The sequence below is a fragment of the Molossus molossus genome, unplaced genomic scaffold (genome assembly GCF_014108415.1).
Source record: "Molossus molossus isolate mMolMol1 unplaced genomic scaffold, mMolMol1.p scaffold_m16_p_15, whole genome shotgun sequence".
Taxonomy (NCBI): Eukaryota; Metazoa; Chordata; class Mammalia; order Chiroptera; family Molossidae; genus Molossus; species Molossus molossus.
This window is the reverse complement of record NW_023425350.1, coordinates 54266863-54287758: the sequence shown is the minus strand read 5'-3', so window position 1 is coordinate 54287758 and position 20896 is coordinate 54266863. Positions and strand designations below refer to the sequence as shown.

At 39.3% G+C, this 20896-nt stretch overlaps 1 protein-coding gene across 1 annotated transcript in view; it reads right to left on the bottom strand.

Annotated features, from left to right (window-relative positions):
• Window positions 1-20896, bottom strand: part of ALMS1 (ALMS1 centrosome and basal body associated protein) — a 234301-nt gene that overhangs the window by 172312 nt on the left and 41093 nt on the right. Inside the window, exon 9 of the mRNA XM_036263247.1 lies at window positions 20071-20230. Within this exon, the coding sequence (XP_036119140.1) occupies window positions 20071-20230 (160 nt within the window). The remainder of the gene's footprint in view (window positions 1-20070; window positions 20231-20896) is intronic.

The following is a 20896-nucleotide window of genomic DNA, read 5'->3' as shown; positions in this document are numbered from 1 at the left end:
CATAATTAAAATGGCAAATGTTGCCCTGGCTGGTTTGGCTCAGCAGTTAGAGCATTTGTCTGTGGACCAAAGAGTTGTGGGTTCGATTCCAGTCAAGGGCATGTACCAGTTTGGTCCCCAGTCCTGGTTGGGATGTGTCTCTCTTATGTCGATGTTTCTCTCTCTCTCTTACTCTCTCTCTCCCCCTCACTGTATCTGAATATAAATGGAAAAATATCCTCAGGTGAGGATTAAAAAAATAAAATAAAATGGCAAATGTTAAAGACAAAAAGAAAATCTAAAAGGCAGGAAGTGAAAGTCAGTTGCCTACAAGAGGGATCCCATAAGACTCAAGGCGATTTCTCAACACAAGTATTTCAGGCCAAAAAGGATTGCCATGAAGTATTAAAAGTGATAAGCCCTGGCTGGTCTTGCTCAGCAGTTAGAGTGTTGGCCTGTGGACCACAGAGGCCTGGGTTCGGTTCCCACTGAGGGCGCATCCCTCGGTTGCAGTTTGTCCCAGGTTGGGGTCGTGTGGGTGGCGAGCAGTCGATGTGTCTCTATCGCATCAATGTTTCTCTCTCTCTCTTCCTCCCTCTCTCCCTCCCACTTTGTCTAAAGTAAATGCAAAAAAAAAAAAGTGATGAAAAGCAAGGACCTGCAACCAAGACTATTTTACCCAGCAAGACTGTCATTTAAAACTGAGGAAGAAATAAAGAACTTCCCAGACAAGAAACAGGAAAAGGAGTGCAGCATTACTACCAATCCAGTATTATAAGAAATGTTAAAGAGTGTTCTGTAAGAAGAAACATAGTTATAAAGATTAAAATGACAATAAATCAGAACCTATCAATAATCACTTTAAATGTAAATGGCTTAAATGCTCCAATTAAAAGACAGAGGGTAGCCCTGGCCAGTTTGGCTCAGCAGTTAGAGCATCAGCCTGCGGACCAGAGAGTTCTGGGTTCGGTTCCCGCTAAGGGCATGTACCTCAGCTGAAGTTTGTCCCCGCCCCGGTTGGGGTCGTGTGGATGGCAACCAGTCGATGTGTTTCTCTCATATCAATGTTTCCCTCTCTCTCTTCCACCCTCTCTCCCTCCCGCTCTATCTGAAGATAAATGCAAAAAGTGTCCTCGGGTGAAGATGAAAAAAAAAAAAGAATTACAGTCCAAACATTTGAAAGATCCAGAGGTTTACACAAGATAACAAGACCTGACTTATAAAGATGTTAGGAGGTAGGAAAAAGTTAGTAAAGGAAACAAGAGAGCAACTACAAGTTATGTTTCTAAAAGTGTAGGAGACCTGTGGTGGTAAAGAAGAAAACTTATGACTTTTTCATATAAGCTTAAAGACACAGACTTCAAACTGTTAGAAGCAATGCTGATCATAAATCCATCATCATTTTGAAACATGTTTGGTATAAGTAAGAAACACATGATGATACATGGCATAGAGAGTGCTTACTCTTTCAGTCCCGGGAAAGAATAAATACACCAACTGTGAGTACTGCAATATAACTTTATACCTATTGAACCCTTGAAGATCCTTTTTCAAAATGAGGGGGTGGGGTTGAAGAGGAAAGTTCTGACTGTGAAGAGGAAGAAAGCTGGCCAGAAAAAGACTATAATACACCAAAATTGTATATCGGTGCCTCTTGGAGAGGAGACTAACAACCTGGTTAGGATCTGCTGAAGAACTCATCACCCACTAAAACCAAATGCTTGCTAACACTTTAAGAGACAAAGAAAACATGTTTTTATTTCCCAAAGTATAATCCGAAATCCTCTATGAACTGATTTAATAAGACAAACAAGTTTTTTATTTCTTACCAACAAAATGAGGTGCAATTCAAGTTTCATTCTACTTATGACTAAGGGATTATTACTAGTCAGTCCAACTGAGTTATAGATTATTATTAGCACACAGAAAGATTCGCATATTTCTGGATTTTAAGAGCTTTAATTCAGTCAATACTAAGAGGTCTGGCTGTCCTAAAAAGTACCTATCTATTCTGTGTACAAAGCAAGTAGACTAAAATTCCTGCAGTTTTAAAAAAGGCATTGGGCCCTAGCCAGTTTGGCTCAGCGTTTGGAGCGTCGACCTGCGGTACAGAGAGACCCGGGTTCGGTTCCCGCTAAGGGCATGTACCTCGGTTGCAGTTTGTCCCCGGCCCTGGTTGGTCGTGCAGGTGGCAGCCACTCGATGTGTCCCTTCACATCGATGTTTCTCTCTCTCTCTCTTCCTCTCTCTCCCTCCCGCTCTATCTGAACAAAAAATGGAAAAATGTCCTCGGGTGAGGATAAAAAATAAATAAATAAATAAATAAAAAGACATTGGTAATATTTCAAGTTGGTCTGTTTTCATTACTGTTATTCTTGCTTTCAAATTATGAATTGCAGTAACTTTATCATTTTTTCAATTTTCTAATTATTGATTACATTGATAAGATCATTATTCACAATTTTATTGTAGGTTATTTGGTTAATCCTTCTTGATACCTTATTGACAAAGATGTTAATGTAACCCCTCCAAAGTGCCTACATAATACTTCATTAATGTTGTCTTGTTGACAAATGTATGCTATTAATAACTTCCAGCATAATATTAAGTTGAATGTAATAAAATTGCTGAAATTAAAAAGTTTATAGGGGTTGTGAAATCACATACACAAGCTCATGCTACGACTTAACTTTTTGTTGCTATTACTAGTTCTTTTTCTATGTGAAAGTGGAAATTGGTAAGGTAAGTAGCCCATAGACTCTCTGCACTCCTAAGAGGTCAGTGGTTTCAGAAAGCTCAAGAACAGCTGGTGTTGTGGAAAGTTCACGAACTCTGCACTCAGAAGTTCAAATTCAAAATATACTATTTCCTAACAGAATAACCCTGGGAAAGTTATTTCACTCATCATACCATCCTCACAGGATTGTAGAGAAGATTAAATTTGACATAAAGTACCTGGCAAGTAGTAAGTGCATCCTTACTCACAGAAGAGAGGACAGGAGGAATATAGAATTCCAGGTCTTGCTTCTAGGCCCCTTTATCTTTAAGAAAACCTTTCCCAAAGTCCTGACCGGAACAAAAGTCCTAACTTACTCTGAGCCACACCCATATTGCATCTTTGTGTGTGTGTTGTGTGTGTGTGTGTGAGAGAGAGAGAGAGAGAGACAGAGAGACAGAGAGAGAGAGACAGAGACAGAGAAACATCGATATGAGAGAGACACACTGACCAGCTGCCTCCTGCACAACCCCAACCAAGGCCGGGGTCGAACCCCAACCAAGTTATGTACCCTTGACCAGAATTGAACCCAAGACTCATTAGTCCACGGGCCGACACTCTAACTGCTGAGCCAAACCAGCCAGGGCATAATTTTTTTTTCATTTGATAGGCTGAAAACTGATCCCCCAAAAGAGCATAAAGCCTACTTCCTTATTTCACTCATCTTCATTGAGTCTACCCTGACATTTAATTCCTTTAATATTAAATAATTCATTAAGTCATTCAACAGATATAAATTGAGTACCTTTCATGGCCAGATGCAATAAAATATTAACAATGTTCCAGCTCTACCCTCAAAGAGTTTAAAGTCTTATAAGAGATAGAAACAAGTGCAAAAGCAATTACTAAACTACGTGTTGAGTGTAGTGATTAGTGGGAATGTTTACAGGATACTATGAGAATATATATATATGGATAACTAACTTTCTTAAGAAGTCATGGTGAGCCCTGGTCGGTGTTACTCAGTTGGTTGAGCATTATTCCATGCACCAAAAGGTCACAGGTTTGATTCCCAGTCAGCTCACATGTCAAGGTTTTGGCCTCGATCCCAGACATGCAGGAGGCAGCCAATCAATGGTTCTCTCTCAGTGATGTTTCTCTCTCTCATCCCTTCTCCCTTCTTCACCCTCTAAGATCATTAAAAACAAACATATTTTTTTTTTAAATAGGAAGAAGAATAAGTCATGATGAATGGTGAAAACTAGAAAATATTTCCTGGAAGACATCTAAGTTGAGAATGAAAGAATGAAGAGTAGGAACTGGGCACAAGAAGTGGAGGAAGGAAGTATTCCAAGAAAAGAAAACAGCATCTGTGAAATCAAGGAAACAAAAGGGGTTAGCATAATGAAGAAATAGCAGTAGTTCGATGTGATGAGAGACAAGGGTGAGACTAAAGAGGTGAGCAAGTACCTTCTATGACATACCAGGAATGTAGAATTTATCCTGATGGTAACAAGGGAAAGCAAGAGTTTTAAACTAGAAGTGATATTACAAGGTCTGACTTGAAAAAATAAAAGACTATTCTGACTTAATAAAGAGGATGAATAGGAGAACAGAAAAGATGACCAGTTTCCCTTTACTAAAGCAGTAACACACACAAAAAAAATTAAAAACACCACTCTGAGAAGCAACAGGATTAGGTTTTTGGACAGGGATAAAAGTGAAGAAATATGTGGAAGTTTCTGGCTTGGTAAAAGTAGATGACCCGTCACTGAGAGGAAATATGGAAAAGAAGGTTTGAGAAGATGATCAACTAGTTACTCAAAGTTCTGAGATTAAGATGCCATGGGACATCCAAATGAAGATTTTCTATAGACAGATGGAAACAAACATCTGGAGTATGAGACATATCTAGATAGAGTCCTACATTTGGAAGTCATCAGCTATAGATATTAATTAAAGGATTCACTCACCTCAGAAGAAATTAAGATCAAAACACTGTTTTCTACTCTGTTTCTACCTGCTGCTATAAACAAGCTGAGGACATAGCCAGTACTATACCACTAACTGATGCCCTTAAGTTAGAAAACCATCTTCAACACTCTCCCATGCTTTTATTATATGCCAAGATTTGTGTTAAGCATTGGATAGAAAAGAAATATGGTGCCCTCTCTAAAGAAGATTTGAATCGATTGTTGATGTACTATTTTATGCTAAGGTTACAGAGGCATTTAAAATTCAAAAAAGGAAGAGAATGTGAAATGAATTAACCAAAAATTCTCTTAGAAAAAGTGGAGCTTGATTTAGGAAGTAAATTATAACTAGAATATAGAGATACAGTGAGGATAGGAAACAGCATTCAGGAAAGGGAAAAAAGTGTTAGGAAAATATCAGGATAAAAACTGAGCATGCATGACTCTAGAGCAGGGGTGAAGAACGTCCGGCCTGCAGGCTATATAAGGCCTGAGAAATCAGTACAGGCTAATTTTTAAGTTGATGATTTTGTACAGCCTGAAATGATGTTATAAATATCCAAATGGCCCTTGACAGAGAAAAGGTTCCCCACCCGTGCTCTTGAGGTAGAGAAGTAAACAAAATAACAACAAAATGGCTTGCCTAGAATGACCAAAATGTACAAGAAAATTAAAGTCAGACAAACAGAATTTAGAAGGTGTTAGTAATCAGTCCGAAGAGTTTAGATTTAATAAAGGAAAGAAGGATACATCAGTGTTCAAGGAGAGTATAACAGTTGGGTTTAAGAAAGATAAAAGGTGCCCTGGCCAGTTTGGCTCAGCGGTTCGAGCGTCGGCCTGCGATCCGGAGAGACCTGGGTTCAGTTCCCGCTAAGGGCGCGTACCTCGGTTGCAGTTTGACCCCGGCCCTGGTTGATTGTGCGGGTGGCAGCCACTCGATGTGTCCCTTTGCGTCGATGTTTCTCTCTCTCTCTCCCTTCCTCTCTCTCCCTCCCACTCTATCTGTACAAAAGGTGGGAAAATGTCCTTGGGTGAGGATAAAAAAAAAAAAAAGAAAGAAAGATAAAAGGTGCCATAATATACTGATTAAGAATGTAGGCCAAAGAGGAAGATTGCTTGGGTTCACAACTGGCACTCCACCAATTTACCATCTATGGGTCAAGTTATTTAACCTCTCCAAGCTTCATTTTCATCAGTTACCATATAAGATAATAGTAATATCTATCATCATAAGTCAGGTATAGATATAAAATAACATGACTGATGAAAATGCTTAGCAAAATAAGCATTCAATAAATGTTAGCTATCATTATTTGTCCATGAAGGTTTTAGGAAAATTTCATAGCAGAGGTGTCCTCAATTTCTGCGGCTTAAGATCCTTGAGTTTATTCAAGATTGCTTGAGAATGAGCTTTACTTTACTTTTAACAAACACCCTGGCTCCCTCATTTGATTATTTCTACTAATAGACCAAATCTAAATAGACTAACTCTAATAGAACAACAATGCTTCCAAGTTCTCACATATTCAAAATTCAAGTTGTTTTCTGGTTCCCAGACAAAATAGCATAAACTCACTTGGAAATAATTCAACGGACAACAATAAAAAGACTCCAAAATGCTGGTAAGTAGAAGGCCAATCGGCTAGGGACCACAGAACTTGAGAAACAACACAACAGCGAGTTCCCTGGTAGCCAAGGTAGGTGTTTTCCCCAGTAATCACACTGGCAGAAACTGAGTGAGAAGCCCACCAGCACTAAGAGACTCAGAGAGCAGGCCTAGGAAAAGAGTTTCCTTCCTAGGAGCCCAGCATCCTACATACTCCACCTAGATAAACCAGAAGGCCTAATGAAGCACTTTCCACTCCCATGGACACCAGTAAGAATCAAGTGGGAGATTTACTTGCACCAAGTGCTCAGGGGGCAGGCCCAGGGAAGCATCCTCCACCCAATGGGCCAGTACCTCCCACTTCCCACCCAAGAGTAGCTGGCCTGGAGTAAAGCATTCTACCCCCATAAGCAGTACCAGTAGGGATCAATCATGGGCCTTAGCAACACCCTGAATAAAGTAGACCAGAATGCAAGGGCTCTTAAAACTAAACTGTCTCTGAAACCATGGCCCACACAAAAAAACCAGGACCTATATGCTACACGTAAATAGGACAAATGCCTGCTAAAACAGAAGATTAAATAGGATCCAAAGTTTCCTACCATAACATAAAATGCTTAGAATACAATTAAAAATCATTCACAATACCAAGAACCAGGGTAATAGAAACTGTCATTAAGGACTTAGCCAGGAAAGACTTCAAAGCAGGAAATATGTTCAAAGAAGGAAATTATGCTTTAAAAGTTAAAAGCAGGTAATGGCAATGTCTCATAAAATAGAAAATAAGCTAAATAGAACTTATAAGACAATGAAATGTTAATTCTGGGGTTGAAAAGTACAAATGAAATGATGCCCTGGCCGGTTTGGCTCAGTGGTTAGAGCGCTGGCCTGCGGTCCAGAGAGACCCGGGTTAGGTTCCCGCTAAGGGCACATATCTTGGTTGCAGTTTGTCTCCAGCCCTTTGGGTCGTGCGGGTGGTGGCCACTCAATGTGTCCCTTTCACGTCAATGTTTCTCCCTCTCTCTCTCTCTCTCTCTCTTTCTCATAATCAATGAACCTCTCCTCAGATGAGGATTAAGAAAACTAAATGGAATATAATTAAAGAATTTAAAATGTCACACTATGAAAATATTCACTTAATGCAATCAAAAGCATTAAAGTAGGAACAAAAGAACAAAAAAACATGAGATTAAAAACAAAGTAAATCAGACATTGTAAACCCAATGTAATGAATAATAACATCAAATATGAATGGATTACACAATCACATCAAAAGGCAGAGATTATTGGTCTGCATCAAAAAAATATCCAACTATAAGCCATTTACAAATGATGCACGTGAGATTCAAATATAACTAGGTTTAAAATAAAGGGATAAAAAAAGATATGTCAGCACTGGCTGGTCTGCTCAATGGTTAGAGTGTCAGCCCATGGACCAAAGGGTTGTGGGTTCAATTCCTGGTCAAGGGTATGCACCTGAGTTGCAGGTTCGACCCTGGTCAGAGAAGTGCAGGAGGCAACCAACAGATGTGTATCTCTCTCACATCAATCGCTCTGTCTCTCTCTCCCCCTTCATCCCTTCCACTCTATCTAAGAAAAAATATCCTCAGGTGAGGATTAAAAAAAAAAAAAGATATGTTATACAAACAGTAATCAAGAGCACTAGAGCAAGTATACTGATAAAAGATAAAATAAAACTTTAAAACAAAAAAAATGTTACTAGAATTAAAGGCCAATTTATGACAAAAACGTTCATTCATCAGGAATACAACATTATAAATTATAATACGTAAACATAAATGCATTTAATATCATACCTCAAAATGTATGAAGCAATTCTGGCAGAAAAGAAAGGAGAAACATAATAAAGACTTCAATATCTTACTTTCAAAAATGGAGAAAACAACCAGGCAGAAGATCAACAAGGATATAGAAGACTGGAACACTATAAATCAACTAGAACTAACAGATATGTATGTATAGAACACACTACCTAACAACAGCAGAATGCACATTCTTCTCAAGTCCAAACTGTACATTCTACAGGGTAAACTATATGCTAGGACTAAAACAAGACTCAATAAATTTTAAAAACTGAAATCATATAAAGTATATGTTCTCTGAAAAAAAAAAAAAAAGGGAATCAAATAAGATCTCAATAACAAAAGGGAAGTCAGCCCTGGCCGGTTTGGCTCGCGGTTAGAGCGTCGACCTGCGGTCCTGAGAGACCCGGGTTCGGTTCCCGCTAGGGGCGCGTACCTTGGTTGCAGTTTGTCCCCGGCCCTAGTCGGTCGTGCGGTGGCAGCCACTCGATGTGTTCCTTTCACATCGATGTTTCTCTCTCTCTCTCTGTTCCTCTCTCTCCCTCCCACTCTACCTGAACAAAAATAAATGAGAAAATGTCCTCGGGTGAGGATAAAAAAAAACAAAAAAAAAACAAAAGGGAAGTCATAATTATGTGAAATTAACAACACACTCCCAGATAACCAAGGGGTAAACAACAAAATATTATAGTGGAAATTATCAGTAGTTTAGGTGAATTAAAACAAAAGCACAACAAACCAAAACTTAAGGCATGCAGCTAAAGCAATGCTTAGAAATTTATCTATGTAAACACCTGTATTAAAAAGAAATAAATCAATAAGTTAACCTTTCACCTTAAGAAACAGTAAAAATCACAAACTAAAACTGAAGCAAGTGAAAGCATGGAAATAATAAAGACTAAAAAGGAAATAAAATAGAGATTTAAACGGTAGAGAAAAAATTAGAAAAAATAGAGAAACCAAAATTTATTTCTTTGTAAAGAGCAACAAAAAAACTAACAAAATTTAGCTAGACTCACAAAAAGAGAGATAAGTCTCCAATTACTAAAACCAAGAATTCAACAGGGGGCATTACTACCAACCTCATAAAATAAAAAGGATTATATGATAATACCAGAACAGCTATATGCCAACAAGGTTAAATAACGTATCTGGAATAGACAAATTCCAAAAAAGATACAAATTATGAAAACTGACTGATGAAAAATATAAACTCTCAATAGACTTAAAGCAGATAAACAAATTTGGTATTGTTTATCCTTTACAAAATCTTCCCAAAACTAGAAGAGGAGAGAATACTTCCAATTCAACCTAAGACTATTACCCTGAGCCCCAAACCCAACAACAACAAATCCCAAGAAATATAAACACCAATATCTATTATAACTATTAACCAAAATTTCCTCAAAAAAGTTACTAGCAAAAAAAATTCAGCAACATACGAAAAAAATTATGCACTCTAACCAAGATAATGCAAGGTTGGTTCAATATATGAAAAATGTATTAATGATGGAGAAAAAATCTGACAAAATATAACACCCTTACATGATAAATATACTCTAAAAACTACTAATAAAAGGAAACTTCCTCAACCTGATGCTTTTAGTAAAAAGCATCTATAAAAATCCCACAACTAATACCATACTTAATTTTAAAAGTCTTGACACTTTTCCACAAAGACCAGGACCAGACAAAAGATGTCTGCTCTTGCCATTCCTATGCAACATTGTACTGGAAGTCCTAATTAGGTCAACTGGGGAAATAAAATATGTAAAAGGCATCCATATTAGAAAGGAAAAAGTAAGACTATCTCTAGTTGCAGATGACATGGTCTTGTATACAAAAATTATAAAAATAATAAACATGCAATTAAGCAAAGTTGTAGGCTACAAGGTTAACATACAAAAGTCAACTGTAGTTCTGGCTGGTTTGGCTAAGCGGTTAGAACATCGGACTGTGGCCATGAATCGCGGCTTCGATTCCGGTCAAGGGCACGGTTTGTCCTGGCACTGGTTGGGTTGTGCAGGAGGCAATCAGTCCATGTGGCTCTATCACATCGATGTTTCTCTCTGTCTCTCTCCCTCCCTCCCACTCTATCTGATAAAAAGTAGGAAAAAAAAAAAAATTCTCAGGTGAGAAATAAAAATTTTTTTTAAAAGTCGACTTCCAGGGACCGAAAAATGGCGGCGGAGTGAACGGAGCTACACAGACCATCTCCCAGAACCAAACTGGAATTACAACTATAACACAGACAAATCGACAGGAAAAAACAACAGAAAAGCAGCTTGCGAGGACCATACAACGAGGGACACCACTCGATCCCGGTAGGCTTGCGAAGGCGCGAGACGGGGCTGGGAGCCCACGGTCGGCAGCTCGGCAGCGGCCTTAGCTATAAGCAGCGCCCGCGGGTTACACTTCCAGGCGGCCCCACAGCGCAGCCGGACAGAGGCTAAAACAGCCACAGCCACTCACCTTGGGCTCCGGCGGAGGGAGGGCGGACTGGACTGGAACTGTGTCGGGACACTCGGGGTTTGGAGGGCGCTCAGAGCTTTGGCTGAGTGCAGCCACTCAGGACGGTGGCCACAATGCTCCTTCCCAGGGCTCTGAGGAGAGGCAGCAGCCCCTCTCTCGGGGATCCAACCCCACCCTGTGGGCCATTGAAGTGTTAATTGAGGCTCACTAACAACCAGCATCTGCCCCACCCTCGTGAAAGCCCCTTGGCTGAGCACCAGAGGGAGTTTTTCAATCAACTGACAACCCAAAACTCATCAATTAACCTAGACTGCTAGCCTCCAGGCAAAAAGCTAGAGGATAACAGTACGTTTCCTGGGCTGGCAACTTTAACCAGGAAAGTAAGACTTGACAGTGGTGTTCAACGTGGGTCCTCCCTCGCTCATCTAAACACAGGAGAGGGAGCCACAAACAGCAGAACACCAACACCCACAGGGAGAACTTGACAGGCTCCAAAGCCCACAGTGATAGCTAAAATGGTGAAACACAGAAACAGAAGCCAAATGAAAGAGCAAGACACCTCCACCGAAGATGAGACCAATGTGGAACAATTAGGCATGTTAACAGAGCTAGAATTCAGAGTCATGATCTTGAGGAAGCTGAACAGCATGAGTAAGGACATAGAGACACTGAAAATAAGCCAAATGGAAATTAAAAACCAACAAGAAGAGATAAAAAATGACATATCAGAAATGAAAAACACATTGGAAGGTTTAAAAAGCAGAGTAGGGGAAGCTGAGGACCGGATCAGTGAATTAGAAGACAGGGTAGAAAAAAATCAACCAATCAGAAAAACAAAAGGAAAAAACTATTAAAAAAACAGGAAGACAGCTTAAGAGAACTATGGGACAACTGGAAATGTAATAATATTCGCATCATAGGAGTCCCCGAAGAAGAAGAAAAGGAGCAAGGGTTAGAGAATATATTCAAAAAAATAGTGAGAGAAAACTTCCCTAATTTGGTGAAGGAAGAAGGCATTCAAGTTCAAGAAGCACAGAGAGTCCCAAGGAAGAAGAACCCAAACAGGCCCACACCAAGACACATAGTAATTAAAATGCCACAAATTAAAGACAAAGAGAGAATCCTAAAAGCTGCAAGAGATAAGCAACAGGTTACCTACAAAGGGAACCCCATAAGGCTCTCAGCTGACTTCTCAACAGAAACACTACAGGCCAGAAGAGAATGGCATGAAGTAATCAAAGTCATGAAAAACAAGAATCTGAATCCAAGACTACTCTACCCAGCAAGGCTATCATTCAAAATAGAAGATCAAATAAAGAGCTTCCCAGACAAAAAAAAGCTAAGGGAATACATTAGCACCAAACCAGCACTGCAAGAAATGTTAAAAGGACTGCTGTAATTAGCAGTAGAAATGGGAAGAAAAATAGAACCACACTAAACAAAAATGGCAATAAATAAGTACATATCAATAATCACCTTAAACGTAAATGGATTGAATGCTCCCATAAAGAGACACAGAGCAGCTGATTGGATAAGAAAGCATGATTCATCTATATGTTGTTTACAAGAGACCCACCTCTCAACAAAAGACTCACATCGGTTGAAAGTGAAGGGATGGAAAAAAATTTTCCAAGCAAACGGAAAGCAAAAAAAAGCTGGGGTAGCAATTCTCATATCTGATAAAATAGATTTCAAAATGAAGACCATAACTAGAGACAAAGACGGCCACTACATAATATTGAAAGGATCTATTCAACAGGAAGATATAACCTTGATAAACATATATGCACCCAATATAGGAGCACCAAAATATATTAAAAATCTCCTGGAGGACTTCCAAGGAGAAATCGACAACAATACAATCATAGCAGGGGACTTCAACACCCCGTTGACAGCACTGGATAGATCCTCTAGGCAAAAAATTAGCAAGCAAACAGAGACTCTAAATGAAGCACTAGACCAAATGGATTTAATAGATATCTACAGAGAATTACACCCCAAAACTACAGAATACACATTCTTCTCAAGTGCACATGGGACATTCTCAAAGACAGACCACATGATAGGACACAAACTAAATCTCTACAAGTTCAAGACGATTGAAATCATATCAAGCATCTTCTCAGATCACAATGGCATGAAACTAGAAATCAATTGCAACAAGAACATGCAAAGACATTTCAACACATGGAGGCTAAATAGCATGTTATTAAACAATGAATGGGTCACCGAGGAGATCAAGGAAGAAATTAAAAACTTCCTGGAAACCAATGAAAATGAAGACACAACAACACAAAATCTATGGGATGCAGCGAAAGCAGTTCTGAGAGGGAAGTTCATAGCACTACAGGCCTACCTCAAAAAACAAGAAATATTTCTAATTGACGGTCTAACCTCACAACTTAAAGAATTAGAAAGCAAACAAAAAGAAAACCCCAGAGCAAGTAGAAGGAAGGAAATAGTAAAGATCAGAGCAGAAATAAATGACATAGAGACCAAAAAAACAATTCAAAGGATCAATGAAACAAAGAGCTGGTTTTTCGAACAGATAAACAAGATAGATGGACCCTTAGCTAGACTCACCAAGAAACAAAGAGAGAGAACCCAAATACACAAAATCAGAAATGAAAGAGGAGAAGTAACAACCAACACCACGGAAATACAAAAGATCGTTAACAACTACTATGAACAACTATATGGCAACAAATTCGACAATCTCAGCGAAATGGACAAATTTCTAGAAACACACAGTCTCCCAAAACTATTCCCGGAAGAGATAGAAAACTTGAACAGACAATAACAACTAAGGAAATTGAAGAGGTAATCAAGACTCTCCCAGCAAACAAAAGCCCAGGCCCAGATGGTTTCACGGGGGAGTTTTACCGAACATTCAAAAAAGAACTAACACCCATTCTCCTCAAACTATTTCAAAAAATTCAAGAAGAAGGAAGACTTCCAAACACGTTCTATGAGGCCAGCCTAATTCCAAAACCAGAAAAAGACACTACGAAGAAAGAAAACTACAGGCCAATATCCCTGATGAACATAGACGCCAAAATCCTGAACAAAATACTAGCAAATCGGATCCAGAAATACATCAAAAAAATTATTCACCATGACCAAGTGGGATTCATTCCAGGGATGCAAGGCTGGTACAATATTCACAAATCAATAAACGTGATACACCACATAAACAAAATGAAGAATAAAAACCACATGATCATATCAATAGATGCTGAAAAAGCATTCGACAAAATCCAGCATCCATTTCTGATAAAAACGCTCAGCAATGTAGGAATAGAGGGATCATATCTCAACATAATAAAGGCCATATATGAAAGACCTACAGCCAACATCATACTCAATGGACAGAAACTAAAAACATTTCCATTAAGAACAGGAACAAGACAGGGATGTCCACTTTCGCCACTCTTATTTAACATTGTACTGGAAGTCTTAGCCACAGCAATCAGACATGAAGAAAAAATAAAAGGGATCCAAATTGGAAAGGAGGAAGTGAAACTGTCATTATTTGCAGATGACATGATATTGTACATAGAAAACCCTAAAGACTCCACCAAAAATCTATTAGACTTAATAAATGAATTTGGCAAAGTAGCAGGATACAAAATTAACGTCAAGAAATTAATGGCATTCTTGTACATCAATGACGAACTCACAGAAAGAGAAACTGAAAAAACAATCCCATTTACCATCACTCCAAAAAAATTACGATACCTAGGAATAAACTTAACCAAAGAAGTAAAGGACCTATTTGCAGAAAACTACAGGTCATTGAAAAAAGAAATAGAGGAAGATATAAAAAAGTGGAAGCACATACCCTGTTCATGGATTGGAAGAATTAACATCATTAAAATGTTCATACTACCCAAAGCAATCTATAGATTCAATGCAATCCCCATCAAAATACCAACGACATATTTCATAGAACTAGAACAAATACTTCAAAAGTTCATATGGAACCAAAAAAGACCCTGAATAGCCACAGCAATCTTGAAAAAGAAGAACAAAGTTGGAGGGATCACAATACCAGATATCAGGTTATACTACAAAGCGACTGTAACCAAAACAGCCTGGTACTGGCACAAGAACAGGCATATAGACCAGTGGAATAGAACTGAAAACCCAGAAATGGACCCAAGGCAATACGCTCAATTAATATTTGACAAAGGTGGCAAGAGCATACAGTGGAGTAAAGACAGCCTCTTTAATAAATGGTGTTGGGAAAATTGGACAGCTACATGCAAAAAAATGAGCCCAGGCCAGTTTGGCTCAGCGGTTAGAGCATCGGCCTGCGGTACGGAGAGACCCGGGTTCGGTTCCTGCTAAGGGCACATACTTCGGTTGCAGTTTGTCCCCGGCCCTGGTTGGTCGTGCGGGTGGCAGCCACTCGATGTGTCCCTTCACGTCAATGTTTCTCACTCTCTCTCCCTTCCTCTCTCTCCCTCCCACTCTATCTGTACAAAAAATGGAAAATATCCTCGGGTGAGGATTAAAAAAAAAAAAAAAAGACAAAAAAATGAAACTAGACCATCAACTTACACCATACACAAAAATAAACTCAAAATGGATAAAAGACTTAAATGTGACCCGTGAATCCATAAAAATTCTAGAAGAAAATGTAGGCAAAAAAATTTCGGACATCATACGCAGCAAAATTTTCACTGATACATCACCCAAGGCAACAGAAATAAAGGAGAAAATGAACACATGGGACTACATCAAACTCAAAAGCTTCTGCACAGCAAAAGAAACAATCATCAAAATGGAAAGGCAACCCACTGTATGGGAGAACATCATTGCCAATGATGTATCAGATAAGGGGTTAATTTCCAATATATACAGAGTGCTCATACAACTCCACAAAAGGAAGACAAAGAATCCAATTAAAAAATGGGCAGAGGAGCTGAATAGACACCTCTCCAAACAGGACATACAAATGGCCAAGAGACATATGAAGAAATGCTCAACATCACTAATCATCAGAGAGATGCAAATTAAAACAACAATGAGGTATCACCTCACACCTGTCCGAATGGCCGCCATCAACAAATCATCAAACAACAAGTGTTGGCGAGGGTGTGGAGAAAAGGGGACTCTAATACACTGCTGGTGGGAATGCAGACTGGTGCAGCCGCTATGGAAAACAATATGGTGCTACCTCAAAAAATTAAAAATTGAACTTCCATTTGACCCAGTGATCCCACTGCTGGGAATATACCCTAAGAAGCCTGAAACACCAATCAGGAAGAATATATGTACCCCCATGTTCATAGCAGCACTATTTACAATAGCTAAGATCTGGAAACAGCCCAAGTGTCCACCAGTAGACGAATGGATCAAAAAGCTGTGGTACATATACACAATGGAATACTATGCAGCGGTAAGAAAGAAAGATCTCTTATCCTTTGAGACGACATGGAGGGACCTGGAAAGTATTATCCTAAGTGAAAGAAGCCAAGCAGAAAAAGACAAATACCACATGATCTCACTTATATACGGAATATAATGAACATAACAGTCTGAGGAATACAGTAGACCCAGACACATGGAAGTCGGGCACAGACTGACATCCCTCAGAAGAGGGGATGGGGGGTGGGGGGGTGGGAAGAGATAAACCACAGAACTTATATGCATGTATGCATGACCAATGGACATGGACAACTAAGCCGGGGACAGGGTGGATGGGGGGTGGGATGGGGGGTACCAATGGGGTAAAAAGGTAAAATATCTGTAACAAAAAAATAAAAAAATAAAAAAAATTCAAAAAAAAAAAAGTCGACTTCCAGCCCTGGCTGGTTTGGCTCAGCGGTTAGAGCATCAGCCTGCGGTCCAGAGAGACCCGGGTTCAGTTCCTGCTAAGAGCATGTACCTCAGTTGCAGATTGTCCCTGGCCCTGGTTGGGTTGTGTGGGTGGCAGCCACTCGATGTGTACCTTTCATGTTGATGTTTCTCTCTCTCTCTTTCTCTTCTTCTCTCTCTCTCCCACTCTATCTGAACAAAAAATGAAAAAATGTCCTCGGGTGAAGATAAAAAAAAATTAAAACGTGAATTGCCATTTGACCCAGTGATCCCACTTCTAGGAATATATCCTGAGAAGCCTGAAACACCAATCAGAAAGAATATATGTACCCCTATGTTCATAGCAGCACTGTTTACAATCACCAAGATCTGGAAACAGTCCAGTGTCCATCAATAAATGAGTGGATAAAAAAAACTGTGGTACATATATACAATGGAATACTATACAGCTGTAAGAAAGAAATATCTCTTATCCTTTGAGACAACATGGAGGGACCTCGGGAGTATTATGCTAAGCAAAATAAGCCAATCAAAGAAAGACAAATACCACATGATCTCACTTATTTGTGGAGTATAAGAAACATGGTGGCTGATGAACAAAATAGACCGCGAGACATAGAAAGGAGTATGGTTCAGACTGACAAACCTCAGAGTAGGGGAGTGGGGGTAGGGTGGATGAGATGAACCAAAGAACTTATATGCATGTATGCATAACCAATGGGCATAGACAACAATGCTAGGGGCAGGATGGGGAGGAGAAAGTCTAGGGGGAATAAACAAGAAACATCTGTAACAAAAATAAATTAATAAAAATTTTTTAAAAAGAAATGATAGAAATCAAAACACTGTAACAGAAATGAAGGGTGCCTTTGATGGATTCATCAGCAGAATGCACATGCTGAGTTGAGGAATGAATCAATGAGCTTTAAGGTAGGTCAACAGAAACTGCCCAAACTGAAATGCAAAAAGGAAAAAAAGAGAACAGAATACCCAAGAACTTGAGAACAATTTCAAAGGATATTATGGGGTGAGGGGGAGGTGAACAGAAACCTGAGAATTCTTTACCAAGGTGTGTTATAATTTGTGAAAGAAGGCCACAAAACAACATTTTTAGATAACCCAACCCTAAGGCAACCATCAACTCATCTCTAAGACTAGGTGTGCGCTGGGACCCTCAGATAGTTCTGACATCACAATTACCTCTGATAAAATTAGTATATTTGAGGCCACTCATTTCAACTATGATTATCACTGAAATTCCTGGTCCAGACAAAATGCAAATATTACCAGTCTCTTGTTCCCATATCCTATCCTGCTGTTTTCTTACCTAGATTCCTCCCACTATTTATTCCTTCTCTGTCTTCTTTCCTCTGTGCTCTTTGAAACCATTCTGCTGTTTAATAAACAGGCTTTCTCAAATTTTTCATAGAAATTACTCTCCAACTTTTTGCCTTAAAAATCACGTGATGCACCCTGGCCAGTTTGGCTCAGCGGTTAGAGCGTCGGCCTGCGGTCCGGAGAGACCTGGGTTCAGTTCCCGCTAGGGGCACATGCCTCAGTTGCAGTTTGTCCCCAGCCTTGGTTGGTCGTGTAGGTGGCAGCCACTCAATGTGTCCCTTTCACATCAATGTTTCTCTCTTTCTCTCTGTTCCTCTCTCTCCCTCCCACTCTACCTGAACAAAAAATGGAAAAATGTCCTCGGGTGAGGATAAGAAAAAATAAAAAAAATAAAAAAAACACATGATGCCCTGGTCAGTTTGGGTCAGTGGTTGGAACATCGGCCTGCAGACCAGAGAGTCCCAGGTTCGGTTCCTGCCAGGGGCACGTACCAAAACAAACAAACAAAAAAAAACACGTGAGCCGCCCTGGCCAGTTTGGCTCAGCGGTTAGAGCATCGGCCTGTGGTCCAAAGAGACCTGGGTTCGGTTCCCGCTAAGGGCGCATACCTCAGTTGCAGTTTGTCCCCAGCCCTGGTTGGTCGTGCAGGTGTGTCCCTTTCATGTCGATGTTTCTCTCTCTCTCTCTCTCTTTCTCTCTCTCTCTCTCTCTCTCTCTCTCTCTCTCTCTCTCTTCCTCTCTCTCCCTCCCACTCTATCTGAACAAAAAATGGAAAAATGTCCTCAGGTGAGGATAAAACAAAACAAAACACGTGAGCCTGACTAGAGTGGTTCAGTTGGTTGGAGCATTGCCCTGTGCACTGAAAGGTTGCCAGTTCAATTCCTGGTCAGGACACATACCTGGGTTGTGGGTCCATCCCCAGTCGAGGCAAGTACGAAAGGCAACGGATCGGTATTTCTCTCTCACTTCTCACATATCATTCTATCTCTATCTCTCTCAGCATGCCCTCAGGTGAGGATTTAAAAATAAGAAAAAACACTTGGTTTTCCTCTTGATAATTCTGACTATGCAGCCCTCTCCTATACCATAATTTGGAAACAAAAAGAGATGGAAGTTGGACATTGACATTTTACTACCTCTCACACAATGGTTTCCTTACCATTATTTTCTATTTTCCTCAAATAAACAAACACACAAATAAAACCTTCTTTGCTGAGGTTTAGGTCACACATAGCTTCAATACTATCCTCCATCTATCATATTCTTGCAACTCCCAGTTGCTCCCATTCACTTCTTGAAAACTTCAAGGTCCAGTACACAGCCTTCCCTAAACCCCAAATCCCACAAAAATCAGAAAATATTTAAACATAGTTAATCAATCCAAAACGCTAGCCTCAAAATCTCAATTTACTTTATCCCAATGATCTTTATTCAACTTCTACTATCCAATCTGCTCAGAGCCAACCCATAGATCTTATCACCCTTCAAACTCATCTACAATTAAATGTACTAACTCACTCTGACCAAAATTACCCGTTCTTCTAGCTCCCTCAGTAATTCATACCCACCTCATGCATTCAACTTCATAAATAAACTTCTGTTCTTTATTTTCTCCCAGACTAACAACTTTCTTGACTTCTTTTCTTTCCCTGTGCAGGCTGAAACCAATAGATGATCAACTCTTCTCTCACTTATGCCCTTCCACTGCTATCCTTCCACCACACCCAAATCCCTCAACCAAGGATCAATCCTACAATTAATCTTCTCCATTCTTGGGTTTTAGTACAGAAAAAAAATCAGAGATACTATACAGGCTGACAATATCATAAAGTAATTTATAACCTCAGCTGACTTCTCAGAACTACCTGCCAATCCTTTTGCTTGTCCTTAGTTGGCTCCATCTCCTACTCACTTCAACATAAATTTTGAGCCGTCACCCAAGCCTCTCTCCCTCTAAGCCCCTAAAACCTCCACCTGTCCCCAATTCCCAGAGCAGACAGATAATCTTGCTTTCTGCCTCAAAACTAGGCTCTCAATTTCCTCTCTACAAACTTATTTATATCCGCTCTTGTCCTCTTGTACTCAATTTTTTTCCCTTTAAATCACAGAAAGAAATATAGAAAGAAACTGACTCTAATTCAGACTTGTCCATGTAATTCAGTTCTAAACACTGTCATGAAAAATCAAAAGGTTTATCTAATGAAAGAAACCTGGGCATTTATAAATATACTTAACCCAAAGTGAACATTACTGCAGGAGTTCAAATATAAAAAATTAGCCATAACGAGGTATTTTAACGAGCAAGCCATAAGGGCATTTAATACCATCTTTTCTACATACCTGATAAATGTTTGAGGGTCTTTGGCACAATCTCAGGAGATACCCTCAACATTCTGAGATCCGAAGAGTGATACTCCAACTCCCTGGTTGGCTCATGAGGAACAAATGGAGGCAATACAGATGAAAAAGACTGACTAATATCCATATCAGAATGACCTACCTATGAAAAGAGATTTTTAAAAAAAAAAGGAAAATAAGATTAATTTGAGACATCATCTGCTAAAATACAAACCTCACTTTTATGAAAATAAATATTAAGCAGTTATACCAGTTCCTTAATACGTATTAGATTCTCACTCCTCCTGAATTCATACACAGGTTATAGCTTGTTTGGTTAATTCCAAGAAGGCTCTAAAATTATCCTGAGTGTCTGGAAGTCTGTCTGTATAAAATACTACAGATAGGAGGCCTAGAAGTGTTTTCTTACTCAAAGTTTTCTCCTTATAATAGCATGATCATTGCAGAATTTGAACTACAGTATGATAATATTTTAAGAGAAAGAGGTGTGTTTTGTAAAGGAAAAAGAAAAGGAGGAAAGAGAAAATAGGTATATTTTCAAGAAATCCACAAATGTTTAGAAGAATAATAAAAGCGTCAAAAAACTGTATTTGAGATCAGTTAACAAAAGACAAAAGTCCTCAAATTTCTTAAAATAAAAGTAGAGGGAAATATAAACTGACAGTGAAGTAAAGGTTAAATGATGAAAAAGAAACTCCTCAAGTTTTATCAGATCCCAACAAGTCCTTGCTAGAAAAGGAATCAGTAACCATTATTGGTATGTTAGCACATAAACATATACAACTTTTCACCAAATTGGAGCAAATAA